Source organism: Dicentrarchus labrax, unplaced genomic scaffold (genome assembly GCF_905237075.1).
Source record: "Dicentrarchus labrax unplaced genomic scaffold, dlabrax2021, whole genome shotgun sequence".
NCBI classification, from domain to species: Eukaryota; Metazoa; Chordata; class Actinopteri; family Moronidae; genus Dicentrarchus; species Dicentrarchus labrax.
The window spans coordinates 16,828,635-16,845,744 of NW_026136720.1; the positions used below are offsets into that span (position 1 = coordinate 16,828,635).

At 41.8% G+C, this 17,110-nt stretch overlaps 1 protein-coding gene across 2 annotated transcripts in view; it reads right to left on the reverse strand.

Annotated features, from left to right (window-relative positions):
- LOC127353082 (potassium voltage-gated channel subfamily D member 2-like) overlaps window positions 1–10,029 on the reverse strand; it is a 33,585-nt gene extending 23,556 nt beyond the window's left edge. The window contains exons 1-2 of one of the 2 annotated variants that reach the window (XM_051382063.1): window positions 9,230–10,029; window positions 7,743–8,924 (exon numbers count right to left, since the gene is read on the reverse strand). In XM_051382063.1, the coding sequence (XP_051238023.1) occupies window positions 7,743–8,854 (1,112 nt within the window). In that variant the 5' untranslated portion in view covers window positions 8,855–8,924; window positions 9,230–10,029. The remainder of the gene's footprint in view (window positions 1–7,742; window positions 8,925–9,229) is intronic. The other variant, XM_051382064.1, reaches the window with a different exon arrangement.
- Between the last annotated feature and the right edge of the window lie 7,081 nt (window positions 10,030–17,110).

Consider the following 17,110-nt stretch of genomic DNA (forward strand, 5'->3'; position numbering starts at 1 on the left):
AACACTATGTTGAGTTGATAATTAGTTTTCTGACCTAACAGTGAAACCCTGAGCATGAAAATTTAAACAAGTGAGCAGTAGTAACTTTGTCTCTCCAAGGAAACTTTTAGTGGCTGTTCCTGCATTCACAAATGTAAAAGTTTCTACAGTATGTGAACATTTTCTATTCAAAGAGAAAGCTGAATAAAATGAAAGGACATGAATTTATACAATGGAATATTGAAAAAGCTTCACAATAATGAACCTCTCAGAATAAGAGAGTAGTACAGTGGCTGGGAGAACTCAATGCACTTTAGCTTAAAGGAGTAGTTCAACATTTTGGGAAATATGTTAATTCACTTTCTTGCCAAGAGTCAACAAGTCTGCAAAAAGAACAAGTTACGATTTAGTGACATCTAGCAGTGAAGTTCAACTAACTGAACACCGCTCGCATCTGTATTTGATGACCTGTGTGTAGGAAGAACCACGGTGGCTGTGAAACTCATGAAAAACGTGAATGGCCCTATCTACAGCCAGTGTTTGGTTTGTCTGTTCTGGGCTGCTGTAGAAACATGGCGGTTCAACATGGCTGCCTGGTTCCTCTGTAGATAAAAAACTTCTCATTCTAAGATAACAAAGACACAACAATTCCTATATTCAGGTGTTTAATGAAAATATACATATGAATATTATATTCCATTTCTGCCAATCGATCATTTAACCCTTATCCTAAATGTTACACACTGGACCTTTAAATTATAAAATGTAGTGTTTATGCATTCCCTCTAGGATGACACATAAAAGCGTTTTCTGATCTGACATCTCTATTGGCAGGACAACAAGGTTTACAAATCACTGTTGAAAAATAAAGGTTTTAGGTCCACTGTGTAACATTTAGGAGGATCTATTGGGAGAAATGAAATATGATATTCATAGGTATGTTTTCATGAGTGTAGAATCACCTGAAGATAAGAATAATTGTGTTTTTGTTACCTTAAAATGAGCCTTTTATATCTACCTTCCATTGAACTGCCATGTTTCTACAGTAGCCCAGAAAGACAAACCAAACACCGGCTGTAGACAGAGCAGTTTGCATATTTTGTACGCTTCATGGCCACCAGGATCCTTTTGGGTTTGGTTAAACAAAAACGACTTGGTTTGGTTCAAGTCACACGCATCACAATGGACGTTACCGGAGGAACACTAAAAATGGAAGAATGACTTGCGGAAACATCTGTTTGGTTGTGTTTGTTTTTTCACATTTGTTTATTTCTGTGTGTTGCATATATATTGCAACACAACTGCTGAAGATTATTTATTTATATGCTTCTGTTGCATCCTGAGTTGCATTGCACTACAGTGGTGGATGGACTGATATCTGAAGGACTGATACCACCAACACTATGTCTTGTTTTGGGTATCGATACATGAATCAATAGGATTGATACAAAAAAATCGAATGAAACCTGGAATGGATTCTTTGCTTTTCATGTCTTTCATTTATGTTATTTATCATTAAAAACTGTCTTATATTTTAACATGTGGTTAACTTGTTAACAAAGAATAGTAAAAAGAAATGCATAATGTTGATGGTGATGAAAATATATTTAGAAATAGTCTTTTAATGACGATAATATCATGACTACATGATATTTCTGTACAGTACCGCCTTTGATAATGATTCTGGTAATTCTGGTCCTGGTCTTACATGCTAATGGGTCGAAACCAAATTCTGCGGCGTTGCTCATCCCTAGTGCAAACAACTAAAATGTTATGCACCTTTGTCAGTAGGGATATAGTAATAATGATAACAATAATAAGGATCAGTGTTCAGAATAACAAGCTTTAATATACCTCCTCCTAAAATCTTGTCGAAAACATTTATTGTGATCCTGACATGATAACTGCATGCATCTAATACTAAGAGAATCCACTTTGAATACTGTTGTACATTTCGACAAACTGATGAGGAGGCATTATGTGAGTCTGCATACCAATGTCCATGACCAGACAAGCCATTTTCATCTGTATGTAAATGCTGACTATGTAAATAAGCCATGCAGCACTAGAGGAAGAGATAGCTGTTGGGCTTGGGTTTATCACTTACACACCATTTGATCCAGCGAGCTCATGGTGTACACTACATCCGATATCTTTTACGACACATCAAGTTTCAAGATAGGACAGAGTCACATGGTAGGCAATATTTCCCAATTTCCTTCATTCACTCAAGCTGGGTCAGGGTTTCTGGGCTGTTAGATTGGATGGAAGTGGAGCCAGGCAGAGCAAATGCTTTCTAACAACAATGAAATTGAGGTGATGTGTTTTTTCACATATCTCCTTATTTCCTAATGCAGTGATGCTGCATTCATTCGTAGTAACTTTAATCTTGTTCTGGAAAATTCCATTAATCTTTGACGTTGCTCGCAATACAAAGAAGATGAAAATGCTGAGCAGTGTAAAAAACACTGATGCCATATTTTATGTCCTCACACTACGTTACCCAGGCCCAATTGCAGAAACATGCTAGTCTATTTCCCTGCTTAATGCAACACATTCAGAGTGAATTAATGAAAACCCCCCGCATGGAATGAGTGTTATTGGCGCTGCCTCGAAGACGGGTTGTCAAAGAAATCGAATCAAATGGAGGGACAGCCATTTTGTCCTTGCCATATAGATTATTTATCAATCTGACCATCCGCAGTGAGGCATGCCTGCTTTTAGAGTCAGTTCACACACGCAGTATCCTCACATCAACCTACCAGCTGGCCATAATCTGTTTTTCAGTTCAGGGTTGACTGACCACAAATAATTTATTTTTTTTGACATTGTACTATTCAATGAAAGAATATATAATATCATTAAAATGTAATTTAAGGTGCAAATAAAAGTCTTTGAAGTTTCCACCTACTAAAGTACATAAATATGTTGTAATAAATCTGTAATATATGAATGCCTATAAAATGTTAATCAATCATTCAACTCACACCTCCACAACATCCTTTTAAATCTCTAGGTGCCAGTGTGAAACTGTTTCAGTGTGATGAAAACAAAGAGAATTAAAAAAAATGCAGGGGCTTGCGTATCTTTAATTTAGCAGAAGAAAAAAGCAGCTCTGTTGTTCTTTTTTCACAGATTCTGTCTTTCACAATGATCTTAATCTCCAATGAAGAGGGCTGCCTGTTTCCCATCCCTCGCTCACACTCCTCCATTTCGTAGTCATTTGCATGGGCTGAAAGGAGCTTGAACAGAACACATTTCAGTGCCAGGTTCCCCTCATTAAGTCACCTGTCACTTCAGGACTATTATACCAGTCTCATATTAGCATCACCTCTCCTCCCCAATAAAGCACCTGGAGGGGCACTGCGAGCCTACAGGCTAATGGCAACCTACACACCTCACATCAGCCACTTCTGCTTTACACAGTAATACATCACATTGCTCATAATGGATTGCTGATTTCATAATGTGCATAACATACACAATGCCAAGTGGTGTAATGTATTCTACTGAACACAAAAATTACACCCATTGCAGTACATAATCAAACACACCAAATGTTCTCGCTGACTGTCGTGCTCTGTCGAAAAAAAAAAGGGAAGAGAGTGAAAATCCTCTGCATTGCCTGCCAGGGGCATGGTAACTTATCCAACCACATGAGTACTATATCATCAAAAATGCATTTGTTATCTCTTGAGTACAGATACAGTAAAACGCCCTCCAGATTGTCCCTGTACATTTCAATTAGATTTGACATGCAGTGAAGGGTTTGGACTTCAAAAAGCTTTGCTCTGCACCACATCGAACCATGAAGTTAATTCTTTGCATTGTAGGCTTTGATTGCCATGGGGTGGAGGTGTCAAACTGGCAAGCATGATAATGGTTATACTTCTGGTGGTTTATGGGCCCTACAGTGACCCTCATGTCTGTTAACCTTGCCTCCTCTGTCTTATAAATCCTATCCTGAGAGGTTTATAGGTGCTCACTTGTCAAGCCTTTCTAGTCGTATTTGGTGGGTGGAGCTGCAGCATGGACAAACGACATGGTGATAAATTTTACATCTGTTGAACTACAACGTACGGCTGCATTTGTTGAACCATAGGACAATGCACAATAAATGTCATGACAAATCAGTAATTAGAATGATCATTCCTGTCAGCATAATCCGGAGGCGGTGGCTGGAAGGATATTGATATGAGAATTGGGAGAAAAGTGTGTGTGTGTGTGTGTGTGTGTGTGTGTGTTTGAAAAAATGTGTGTGTCGGAAGCTAAGGCCTATTATGTCTATCAGAGGTAATGTCTGTTTGTGTCCAAAGGAACGTGTCTGCCTCCATGCCAGACTAAACCCTGTCCTCCTCACTCCTCTTCCCTTGTGGGTTGCGCTTGACTTCCAGCGTTTTCACAGCTGCTCTCAGCAGTGCACTCCATTACACCTTAAATCACTTAAAAGATCTGAAGCACCAAAAACTCCCTCTGCAGCTAATTCACCCTGACTGCGTGGATCATCTAGAGAAAACAAGTGCAGGAAAACACTGCAGCATCTGATTCCAGACTAATAAAGGGCAACGCTATCCTTATACCGGAATCTATTGTCGCCTTAAATGGACAATATTAAATCAAGTCTCAAGATTATACTCTCAGACCTTACTGCACTTTTCCGAGATAATGCAAACACAATACGACAGATAAAAATGTCATATTTTACACCCGGTCACCCAATTCTTAGCAGGAGCACTCTGACAGAGGCAGATTCCTCTTTGTTGCGTACCCAAAAGCAGCCACAGAGATTAGGCTCAATAACTAAGGAGGGATAAGTGGGTCTTGTCCTGTGTTTGGTGGCACAGAGCAGTAGACACACAGAGGTGTGACACGCAGCTGCACAGTGCTATTGATTCTCCGTTGGTCTCCAGGCACCCTTCCTTTTCATTCAGGCTGCCTGCCAAGTGCCTCTGAACAGGAGCCCCTGCTCTCCCAATGTCTGCACGTCTGCTTAAGCACAATCAATGGGCCATCAGCAGGGGAGAGAACGCATGCCACTGTCTTTACTTCCACAGGGTGTGAGTCAGGGAAATTGAAAATATATGTAGTGGAAAGGCATCATGATACCATGCAGGCATAAAGCATCATTGACTATCAGAATGAAATCAAATGCTTCAAATGGAGGTTCCAGCCAGCAGCACTCCCTCTAGTCTTAAAAGAGCTTATTTGCAACCGAATGAAAAGACTACCCAATTCATATCGGACTTAAATAACCATTTGTTAGACGTGGATAAATTTTTCTGCATGCTGTGATCTGAGACAAACCATCACAATACATAATTTCCCCTGATCAGATAAGCATTTGAAGGTTAGTGGAGGAGAGTACGACAACAGATATTGTCTTCACTTCAGCGTAGACAATGACAACCACACTTCAGCTTTACTGTAGGGTTGTATGAGACATGTTTTTTAAAAGCGTCAAGACAATGATGGATCATGAGAAGGAGCCGACTTTGTCTTTTAGTGATGGGTATTCAGCCTCTCCACCGGTGGTCCACTCTGCAGCATTCTGCACCACTGCAAGGCTTCAGTTCAGGTTGCAAATCTGTCAGCCAGGCTGTCATGGTTCACAATGGAGTGACAGAAACGTCCCCATTACCAAGGACGTTTCAGTTTTGTTCTCACACGGCAGAACATCTTTTTCAAATCCATCTTAAGCAACACAAAGGGGATTCCGAGCTGAATGCAGCAATATCTTTGTTGCTCTCCAAAGATAAATAATGTACCCTCTTACACAACTCATCTTTCATCTGCTCTTTGAATCTGAATGGAAAGCATGGCCAATGCAGCATTACATCTGAGGTGGCAGCTTCAATCACCGGATCGTGCATATCACTAATTATGCACTCATTGGTCATTTCGAGGGTGAGTGGTAGTTCGACTGGTATTGAGTGAGTGCACGGGGAAGCTCTGTATGTCATTAAGAAGACAGGAAATCCACTAACTCTGTGTCACCCACAGCATGACGGCAGACAGAGAGAGGCTGGCGTAGTGACAATAAATAATAATAATTATTACAGTAATAATAATAGTAACATATGCTGCCTGCAGAGCTGAAGGGTAACCAGGTGCAGAGTGGCTGCATCACTGCAGATATGAGGGCAGACAAAAACAAGACGGATCTATATCAAACACAAGTAAAGTCAGACAAAGAATTCATTTTGTTTGCAAGAAGCATGAACAATCCTCTATCAGAAAAACTAAAAATAATACAGGAAACTGTGAATCTAAACTTTATATTCACAGAATTATGCCACATCTCAAACACACACACACACACACACACACACACACAACTGCAGACACAAAGGCGAGCGTGAACACACAAGTACACACAGCCAGTGGCAATTTGTTTTGCAATGTTTGATCTGTGATGTTATGACAATGAAATTAAAAGACAACATTATTTCAACGGGACCTCATTTCTGTGTCAGCAGTGAAGAGGAGGGCGTGAGCGCTAACATTGTCTGAGTGGCTGTTCAACCTCATACGTGCAGCAGCGAGTAAAGAAGAAACCAGGATATTTTTACACACAAATTAGAAACGGTCTGATTATTATTTCGCACTGTACAACTTGTAATAACGCTCCAGGCAGCCAAAACGCCGCATTCACTTTATTCATATGAACAGATGAAAAAAAAAAAAAACAAATCGGCTCATTGACACAACTTTTCAGCACCCTGGAAAGCGCACCGCCCCAAAATGCTGAGCTGGAGAGAATAGTGGTAACAATAACAAAAATAATAATAATAATAATAATAATAATAATAATAATAATAATAATAATAATAACACACACAGAGCAGCTGAACGGTTGAGTGCGCTCATCAATACAAATTAATTTGATGTAATCGTTTTAACCGTGTTTAATTAATTTATGCTACATCAGCACATAGTACAGCTGACGTTGTTCATGAGCATGAAATTAGCATTCAGATATTTACTGTTCCTCGTTAAAGGAAGAGAGAAAGGCTGAGAGAGGGAGGGGAGGCAGATTTAGAAGAGGAAAGGTGTGTGTGTGTGTGTGTGTGTGTGTGTGTGTGTATTTTGTAAACTACTTTGCCTTTAATTTAATCATTTGTTCCTCAGTTTGGCCTGTAAATGCGGCATGCAGGATGTTGGCCAGCTAAGAGCCTTTCTGTCTTTGGTCTTAAGAGCTCTCCTGTGAGGTGGAATTAAAAAAGACCCCCTCTAATGAAATATGCGAGTTCATTGCAGTAACCTATTCAAAAGAGCGCATACTATACAAAATAAACAAAATAAAAAAACCTTGAAAACAGGCAGGGACGAGGCCTAACCCTTGGATAAGGGCTGCCTGTGAGGTGCAGGCTCATTGATAGGCAGTGAATGGCGCACAGACGCCTCCTCGTGCCTGCCCTCATACTGGCTGAGCAGCGCTCGAGGCTGTTAATATGCCCAATAAATGCACACCTGTGGCCGCGCGACAATTAGTTCAAACAATGGCCGAACATTTGTGAACATTAGGCTCTGTGTGGCCGGGCAAGCTAATGTAACGATATTCCTTAAGAATAAGACAAATAAGATTTAAAAAAAAAAAGATAGTTGATGAATACGTGGTATTGTTGTAACTAAGCTCTTGTTTTGTACTGGGCTTAACTGAAAAACATGGATGTGTCGAGAAGGCAGTAAGCCAGCTGAGGCGGTGATTTATGGTGAGTTAGAAAAGCTGTAAAGGTTTTATGGACTTAAATGCAGCCACCTACCCCAGTGTTGTCATGGTGACAATGGTGTACCAAAACGCTGCGGGGATACTGGTGAACTTGGTGGCTGTGGAGCCTTTTTCTGCATAAAACATGACCGTTGCAAAGATAATGATGGCCATGGTGAGGGAGAATAGTAGGAAGCCCAGTTCGGAGGCGCAACTCTTCAAGGTGTAGCCCAGGATGCGCAGCCCCGCGGAGTGCCGGGAGAACTTGAAAATCCGAAAGACCCGGAAGACTCTCAGCGTGACGAAAGCACCGCTCACCTGGTCATTGTCGGTCATGACCAGGCCGATGTAGTAAGGCATGATGGCGACCACGTCAATGACGCTCATCACGCTCTTCATGAACTTGTACCGGCTGGGAGCGGCGATTAAACGGAGGAGATACTCAACAGTGAATATCATTACGCACGCAGTGTCTAAACAAAAGAAAGCCAGTGCGTAACGGTCTCCACAGGACATCTCCTTCGACCTGTTGGGCATAGTCCCACACGGAACCGTCTCCACCACGTTGGCCATCACAGATATGGCAATGAAGAAGCCTGTGACATAGTAGAAGACCAGAGCTAAGGTGCTGGTGTGCGGGTTTTCAAAAGCCCGCCACAGGAACTCCCGGTAAGTCAGGTTCACCGGCGTGACGTCATTGCTCATGTCCATCTCCTCGTCGTCCTGAAGCCTCTCGGCATTTTCGCGCCTCCGGTCCTTGTACTCCTCGTAACAGCAGTCCCCAATGATCTCGGGGATTATCCCAAAGAACGCCAGCTCCTCGTCGTACGCAGATATGCACTCTTGGCGCGGATAGTGTAGTTTCCCCGTGCGGTAAAAATTGAGGATATGTCTAAAGATGTCAGGGTCACGGTCGAAAAAGTACTCGTTTGTCTCCTCGTGGAAAAAGAAGTCTCTCTCCGTGCTCCCCAATAAAGTGTCCGGGTACCTCTCCAAAGTGGTTCGCCACGTCTGAAACTTGGTCCCACTCACGTTGAGGATGATGAGTCCGTCCTGGCCTTTCTTCTTCTCTTGGGGAGGGATGGGCATCGGGGTGCTCGCCACGGGCATCCATCCTATGGCCGCCGCTCGGGCGAATGGGAGCCATGCCGCTACACCTGCTGCCATGCTGACCTATAGTGTTTAATACAACCCTGCTCCGTTTATCACAGTGCTATGGCTCAGAGATGAATTGCATCTGCAGGAAGAACAGCAGATAGAGACACTGGTGGTTAGGGTTCTGAAGCTCCTAGGCTTAACAGAATGTGATTAGAAAAACACACAAACCCATTTGCTTATTTGCTTATACTGATACTGCGCATAGCACTGTTGAGTATCACTCTCAAGCCTTTTTCCTCATTGTACCTGTTCAGTTATGGAAGCCTACTTTGCGGCAGAATATGAATTGGATTTCGAAAAACCTCACCCATCAATAAACAGGGATAGATTTTTTTTTTTTTTTTTTTTATCAATGAAAATCTAAGTAACGTAAAAACCACCCACCTTAGGGAAGGCTGCTCTTTAAACTGCATCCACGGTGAGTTTAATGAAATACCTATCCACGGTAGAGAATACTTGTGATTCCGCCACCCATCTATCTGTCACTGCAGCCAGGCGATAGAGGAAAAACAGTAGAATAACGTCGCATCAACAAGTTAAACAATTGGAGCGGCAGTTTCTCAGCAGAGAGTGGTCATTCGTCCGAGCGCGATCTTTTCTTTTTTTTTCCTCCTCTCTTCTTACAATCCGCGAGGCAAAGGCGATCGGTTGCATGCGTTTTTCCTCCCGTTGCAGCTACTCCTCAATAAACTCCTGTTCCTCTCGTCGACTGCAAGACCACCCTCCCCCCCTTCTCACCACCACCGAGCCCCGACTGTGGAGAGAGGAGAGAAAATCATATGCAGAGAGAGGAGTGGTCCTATCTGCACCCAGAAATTCCTCTGCTGCTTCACTCTGGGGGGGGACTAATCAATGCGTAATGGTAGTCTAAGTAGGCGGCAGCTCCGAAACCTCAAGTTAACGCTTATGTTTGTGTGTTTCTTCCCTCTGCACACAGTCAGCACTCACAATTCAACTAACCCCAAGTGTATAATAGCGTGTATGATGCAGCGATTATGGTGGAAATGTTTAGATAAGGTGGCTTCATTTCTGTGTAGATCGTAATGAATTTTGGCTTCCTCTGGCCACATTAATGCACAAAGTCCTTTGAAGTTTTCCTGCTTTTTTCTTTCGAAAAATCCCTGATACAGAGAATAAAAATAACAATTATAATACCAGTCAGTTTGGGGAGTTAATATTGTTGTTTGTTTTACGTATTAAAACTCTTACGCATGGTTTCTTAGCGAAATGTATTGACTGCAATATAGGCTATTGGGGTCTTTTTTTTCCTGAAGAGAAATAAATAAAAATCAGATCTGCAAGAAATCGTGATCAATATTGTTTCTTGGATTGCATCGTTCTGTGATGCTGTTCAACGGAGTAACACGGCTTTAAAGGTCAACATCATTGGGCAACACTGTTCTACTGACATTTTCCAAAATAACCATAATCAATGAAATGTCTCTTGTGTTCCATAACACAACACTGGCATCTCCGGGGGGGGTCGAGACAGCTGCGTCCACTGTGTTGCTGCGTGGACCATACTGGGCTTCAGATCCACGAATTAGGAGATTTCATTAACAGATTTTGGTCCCGTTCAGTTGTTTTTTTGTTTTTTGTTTTCAGCACCATGGACAGCACCAGAGCTTTCTGCAGATGTCACGTGCCTCTGTGTGCGTGCAGGTTACGGTTTCCTGGCATGTTTCACACTGAAGTCAGTCAGCTGTAGATCTTCTCCAGCTTCAGCTAAACACACAGGGGTTCAGAGTCATGGTTAAGTACACACAGCTGCTGAGCTTCTAGAAAATGGATGCTCTCTTTGACCATTAACCCAGAATCCCAGCCTGAACCAAAATGAGGTGTAGACTCAAAATCTGCTGCAGCTGTTGCTCTTATCCAAAGTACTGTACTGTAATTTGGTGCAAGGGAGAAGGAAGGACCACAGTGTCTTGCCCAAGGACAGTTTAACAGTATAATGCTGCTGATGGACACATTTGATGTCACACCAGTCAGACCTGTGGCGTTTTGCTTTCCAGATCTTCAGCCAGTACGCTACATTCATACCCAGCCTCTGGTCCCCTCTGGCACAATGCTGAGTTTTTATGGGATGAATGCACAGGACTGTCAGAAGTCCCATTAGTGTATGCTGAGCATGTCAGAGCACACTCAGTGTTCAGTTTGAGCAGTCAGGCCCGGGGGCTATGTATTCATCAGGGCATTTAAATATTCCAGCGGTTGCCAAATGGCACCAAACACAGGCGTCCCAGCTGAGCTGGATGCCAGACTAGCTGCAAGCTTGTCAGAGCACAGATAGCCACTGTGTTTAAATTTAAAAGGTAGTGAAAGTGGTTATTTAGCATTTACATATCCTGTAATTTAAGTAAAGCAGAGCGGTTTAACTGAATTCTGGATATTTCTGTCAATGTGATTTTTGGTGGTTTTGTGACAAATTGAAAATAGATGGCAGTTTTCTATCTTTTATTCCTCACATATCCATTTGCCTTGAATTTGTAAATTCTCAAAAACATTACAAGATCTTTCAACAAGTGAAACCACTATCCTGTGGTCTTTAAATAAAATCCCATCAGAGTATACCAACAGATACACAATATAGGACAAGTCATTTTGTATGGTGGTGGTCTGTGCTGTGGTGGGATGGGATGGTCAGAATGACATCATCCAAGGTGCTGACACACTTTATGAACACGCTCCATCCCAAGAAGTTCCAAGGTCACTTCAGATGATTGGTGTTGACACAGAGCTGTGCAGATGATTTAATTACATCGTCTGTGTGTTTATGGATTTACTCTTTAGATCAAATAATTAGCATGTGTCCTTAACAAGGTTGAAGAACTCATCCTGCATGTTTGTGGTATTTTGAGGGGACTTCAGTTCAATGATGTAAACCACTGATCTAGATGTACAATAAATGGGTAAATTAAATTTTGTCAGTGGCTTCCTGTAATAGTAATACATAATCAGGATTTTGTCCTGTCAAGCCAGATATTGCCTGATGACGTTCTTTTACCACTGAAGTGATGCTGAAGCCTTGGGGATTAGGTTGTGTAACAGGATACATTTTGTAAACAGGTCCTTAAGTGTGCTCAGTGTTGTAACGCAAAGGCATGAACCCAAAACAAACACTGACTGTCCTTTGGACCCTCACATGCAGAACACCATCTTTTTTGCATTCGAGCCATTGACAGTAACAGTCTATCTGTCCACTGTAATACACTAGTGCAGCTCACACTACGGCCTGTTTTCTGTATTCTATATTTAGTCAGGTCCAGCTCAGTGATTGAGATGATTAAACAGATGAGTCCCCTTCACTGGAGATGTGCCAGGGCTTGTTAAGGAAGAAGTGAAGGGGCAGCCGCTATTTGATTCGGGTCATCAATAGAGTAACTCAAAATATTTGAAACTATTGAAGCGATTTTGTAAGTTTAAGCCAGAAATAACATGCGAGCAGAATGAATCATGTACAGTGCAAATATTTGCTTCAATGCCTACAGTACAATGTCTTTAAAGGCAATCATATAGGCTTGATGTTCTGCACCGGGTTGGTAGAGGGATGGAGGCCTAGTTTAACCTCATAATAAACTTTATTTTTATGGAGCATTTCAACGAGATGCAAAGTTCATGAGAAGCGATAAAAGGGTAATAAATAAAAGGCCAATATGATAAGCAGTAAAAATCCCAGAAAGGAAGAAAAAGGTTAGATACGAATAAAACAGGCAAATTATATGTAGTACCCTATTTCAGGCCTGGAAACACCCTGGCATGTTTTATGACATGCTGCTAATGAAGTCATGAATCGTCCTCATGACCTCTGGGCACAATGACATGCTGATATCCGCAGGTGAACGGCCCACAGCTACCACACAGCCCAAACTCCAACCACGTCATCTCCCTCAGCTGCTTCTGCCTTTCCTCTGCTCTAATGAGTTATTGACCCCCTGCGGATGTGTAAAATAGAGTAGGTCTTCTTGTTTCTTTATTGCATATGGCAGCTGGTGTGTTTGTGTCTGCATCCCTGTGTCCACGTGTGTGTGTACACATGCATGCAGCCATGTGTGAAGCTATTTATACGTGTGTTATAAATGTGTGTGTGTGTGTGTGCGCTATGCACTGCAGGGAAGGGGAGGCTGATGTTTGTGCTTGAGGACTGTATGACTAGTTTTATCCCCGTCAGGATTGCAGGGATAATCTGTAATTTAACAACTGCTGCTTGTCAGAACGCTTCAAATAAGCCATATGGGAATGTGTGGTTCACAGCACTTGTAATGCTACCTGTGGGGTTTTTTTTTTAAATAAAGCGTGTAACATTATGAAGATCTATTGGCAGAAATGGAATATAATATTCACAGGTATGTTTTTATCAGTGTATAATCACCTGAAAATAATAATCGTTGTGTTTTCGTTACCTTAGAATGAGCCATTTTTATTTACAGAGGGAGTTTTTATTCTATGGAGTCCGCCATGTTGAAGTTTCTACAGTAGCCCAGAAGGGTAAACCAACTATACAGTGACTCTAGATAGGGCCTTTTGCCTTTTTTGTGAGTTTCGTAAGCCACCATATTTTCTCCTTAGTACTTGAGGCCAATAAATCCTACACACCAGACCTTTAAAGGCATATTAAGTTTTGTTCTTCTCTCTCCGCTGACACTAGAGACAACTAAATATGTTAAAGCCTACGTAAGTAGCACCAATACAGGCTGGCAAAACACACAATTTCTGTTTAAATATGGCCTTACTCATTCTATCATTTATGTACAATACATTCTGGATGGGAAACAATGAGTGTTCCACCCACTAGCGCTTTTTTAATTGTTTTTCACCTTGCTCCTTCGCACTGTGTCTATAGGGAAAATAGCTCTCGTCATCTGGTGAAGAGGTGTAGAAGGGATTAGAAGAGAAAGGGAGGTGCCTGTCAGTGTGAGTGCTTGTGCCTATAGCTAAAGCACATACACTGCAGCATGTGTCTAGGCTTTTGAGAACGCTTCAAGTACAGCACATCACTGCCAGATCAGCCACGAGTCCCTTAACTAACACTGATACATCAGCTGGAAAATGCACAGCACGGCCATGAAAATACACTGAATCATGCCTTACCCCACCTTGCCTTGTCAGTTCAATCGTGTAGTATTGCTTCTGGCCTTGTAGCAGTGCATAAAATACAGATGTGTGTTTCTCTCATGGTGTGTAATTAAAAACCAAAGACAGCATGGCACCCAACTGGCAAACCCTCGTTGAAATAGTAATTCTTTTCCAAGGACATTGCATTGTTTACCCACCTCATCTGTTGAACACAATCCCCATTGCGGAGGTGCTGAGCAGATGCTATGTGAACATCTAAACAAAAGACTTTTAACAGGTTCACACTGTCTGTGCAGCAGCAGCCCCAAATTGAAATGAAGCTGTGGCAAGTGTTAAAACCTTTATGTCCCTGCTGCTTCTGTGCACTGAAGTGATGGCTTAGGAAAGACAGAAATTAGCCGTAAAGTTCATCAGATCAGACATTAACCAGCACATTTAGAGTTCATTGCCCATCATCAGTGGGCATAGATTTAAATGACGGTTATGTTTGAGCACATGGGATTGCATCCAAGATAGAAAAAGTATTATCTAATCTACATCTGCATTGGAATCGTATTTGTTTGGCAGATGTGAGGTACAGTTTCATTGGCACGTGTTCAGAATTTCATCGCCATTTCAGTTGATTGATACTTAAATGTCACTGGCTTTAATGCGGTTGGCACACATGTAGATATTCAATCTATTTTTTTGGATCTGCTTTCTGTTATCTTTTTAGATTTAGATTAGATCTGCCTGGGATGATAGTCCATAAATACCCACAGGTTCATGCCATCAGTGTTTTCTCTGCACTCTCTAAACTTGTCTATAATCCCTAAAGATATATCATACTTGTTTTTCGGCATTCAGCTCTTTTCCACAGGGACTGTCACTGAGTGCCACGCTAGGATAAGCTTTAATTCCTTGATCACCATCACCATCATTACAAGCAACTGACAGTGAGGCAAAGGGTCAGGGGGGGATCAGACTTGGTGGCGGGGTTGTTTGTTTGGGCAGTGACAGTGTGGGCTTCTCCTGACGTCATTTGTCGGGACTTGGCACTGGCTGGCCTGACCGGTGACATTTGCTTTCCCACCATGTGGCCCCTGTACTTTGAGGCCAGATGGCAGATGATGCCTCCAAAGCAGTCAACACACAAACACTCACGCAAGCATATCCACACGCACACACACACACACACACGCATACATACACGCACCGACACATTTACATAAGCGCACACACACATATACTGTTTACATTCAAGTTTCCCTTCACTCAGCAGAGAGAGGGGCAAAGCAACAGATCGATTTGTCACCCAAAATAATTTATAAAGTCCTGATAGAATGCCAGAAAGTAAACTTGGGGAAAAGTGGATGTATTATGATTGGAGCCGGGTAGATCGATGCTTTCCTCTCTCTGTGAGGCTCAGCTTGTTTGTTCAGGGTGAAATATTATCATGAAGGCAGCACACAGCTCTTCCGCCTCCCCTTTATCTGGACTGCGAAATTTGTTTCTCTTGTGTCCCCCTTTTTTCTTATTCTTTTTCTTTCTTTCTTTTTTGCTTGTATCCGTTCCTTAGTCCCATATGAAGGAATTGTCAGTCATCTGTGAACAGTATTCAGTGGAACAACCAGTGAACTCAGATTTGTCATTGAACTAGATATCTTGTGATGTAGTCCAGAAGCCCACGGAGACATGGGTTGAAAAGCACACTGAACACTTTGTGGGGCGTATATATAAGCATGGCCTATTAACCCCACTAGGAGGAGGCAAATCAATTTACTCCCTTTGAAAGTTTTATCAATCATAGGCATCACAGCTTGGAGGAACAGTAAATGAAGGAGGGCTTTCTCTAAATACATCATATCAGTAAACTGCGATAAGCATCAGCACTTTAATCTAAAGCTTCTTTGAGCCGCTTTTGTAAAATCATTTCTGCTTTACTAGAAAGCGCACAAACAGGAAGAGTCACAGGAAATTATATGGACAGAGATGCAATGACAGGGAATGCACATGGTGATAAATCCATACAAAAGCCCAGCGCGAGCTGCTTCTCTTAACATATTTAATTATTTCCACAATCACTTCCCACTGCTTTTGTTGTGTAACTCACCAGACTATAAATGAACAATTATTTTCCGTGGGGAATTGTGCCCAAGCAAACCCGAATTTGACCAAATGAATGCACACAGTATCACATATATACTGTGGGTGCCTGACCGTTAAAGAAATAGTTTGACATTTTGGGAAATACACTTATTCCCTTTCTGGCAGAGAGTTAGATGAGAAGATCGATATCACTCTGATATCTGTCGGTTTAATGTAAGGCTACAACAAAACCCACCTACAGTACCTCCGGAGCTCGCTAATTAACACGTTGTATCTGTTTGTTTAATTTGTACCGTGGTGTAAAGTGAAGGTTATGTACCGGACTATTTCTTGGCTGGGAGCAATAACTTCCTGAAGTCTCCACTGGTTGCCTGGCAACTGCTCAGAGCCAAGAAATAGTTCGGCAGCTAATCCCCTGTGTAACGAAAAATTATCGTTTTAACAGTATTGTTTTTGTACAGATTAAACAAATAAGGTATGACATGTTATTTTGGGAGCTGTAGATGTGTTGGTAGGCACATTTTGACTGCAGTACAGAGCCACGTTAGCTATTTTTCCAAGTTCCCAGTGCTAAGCTAAGCTCACCAGCTGCTGGCTGTAGCTTCATATTCAACAAGTATCAGAGTGGTATCAATCTTCTCACCCAACCCAATTTATTTCACAAAATATCAACATATTCCTTTCTATTTTTGAGGGCTTCAGAATGACATCGACAGCCACTTTCAGAGATAAGAGTTAATTATTAATGAAGAAACCGTGCAATCAGCATCTTTAGCAATGAGAGTGAACCCCCGTGAAAGTGAAAGACCGGTGTAGATAGGAAATGTGTCATAAACTCAATTGAAATTCCATTGAGCACACGATTGTCTTACCCTTTAAAGAAAATCTTTACATGGAACAGCTTGATACAAAGATAATGATGTATTTCAGTCTTGTAGAAAGAGCCATATAGCAAATGAACGGGTGAGCTGCAATGAATAACGAGATAACCTGCCTATTAAAGATAAAGGGGAGGTGTTGAGGTCATCAGCTCCAGAGCAGCTGCTATTGGATGGCAGTTCAATTTAAGAGGGGGTGGACCATCCTTTGAGAGTTTTGTAA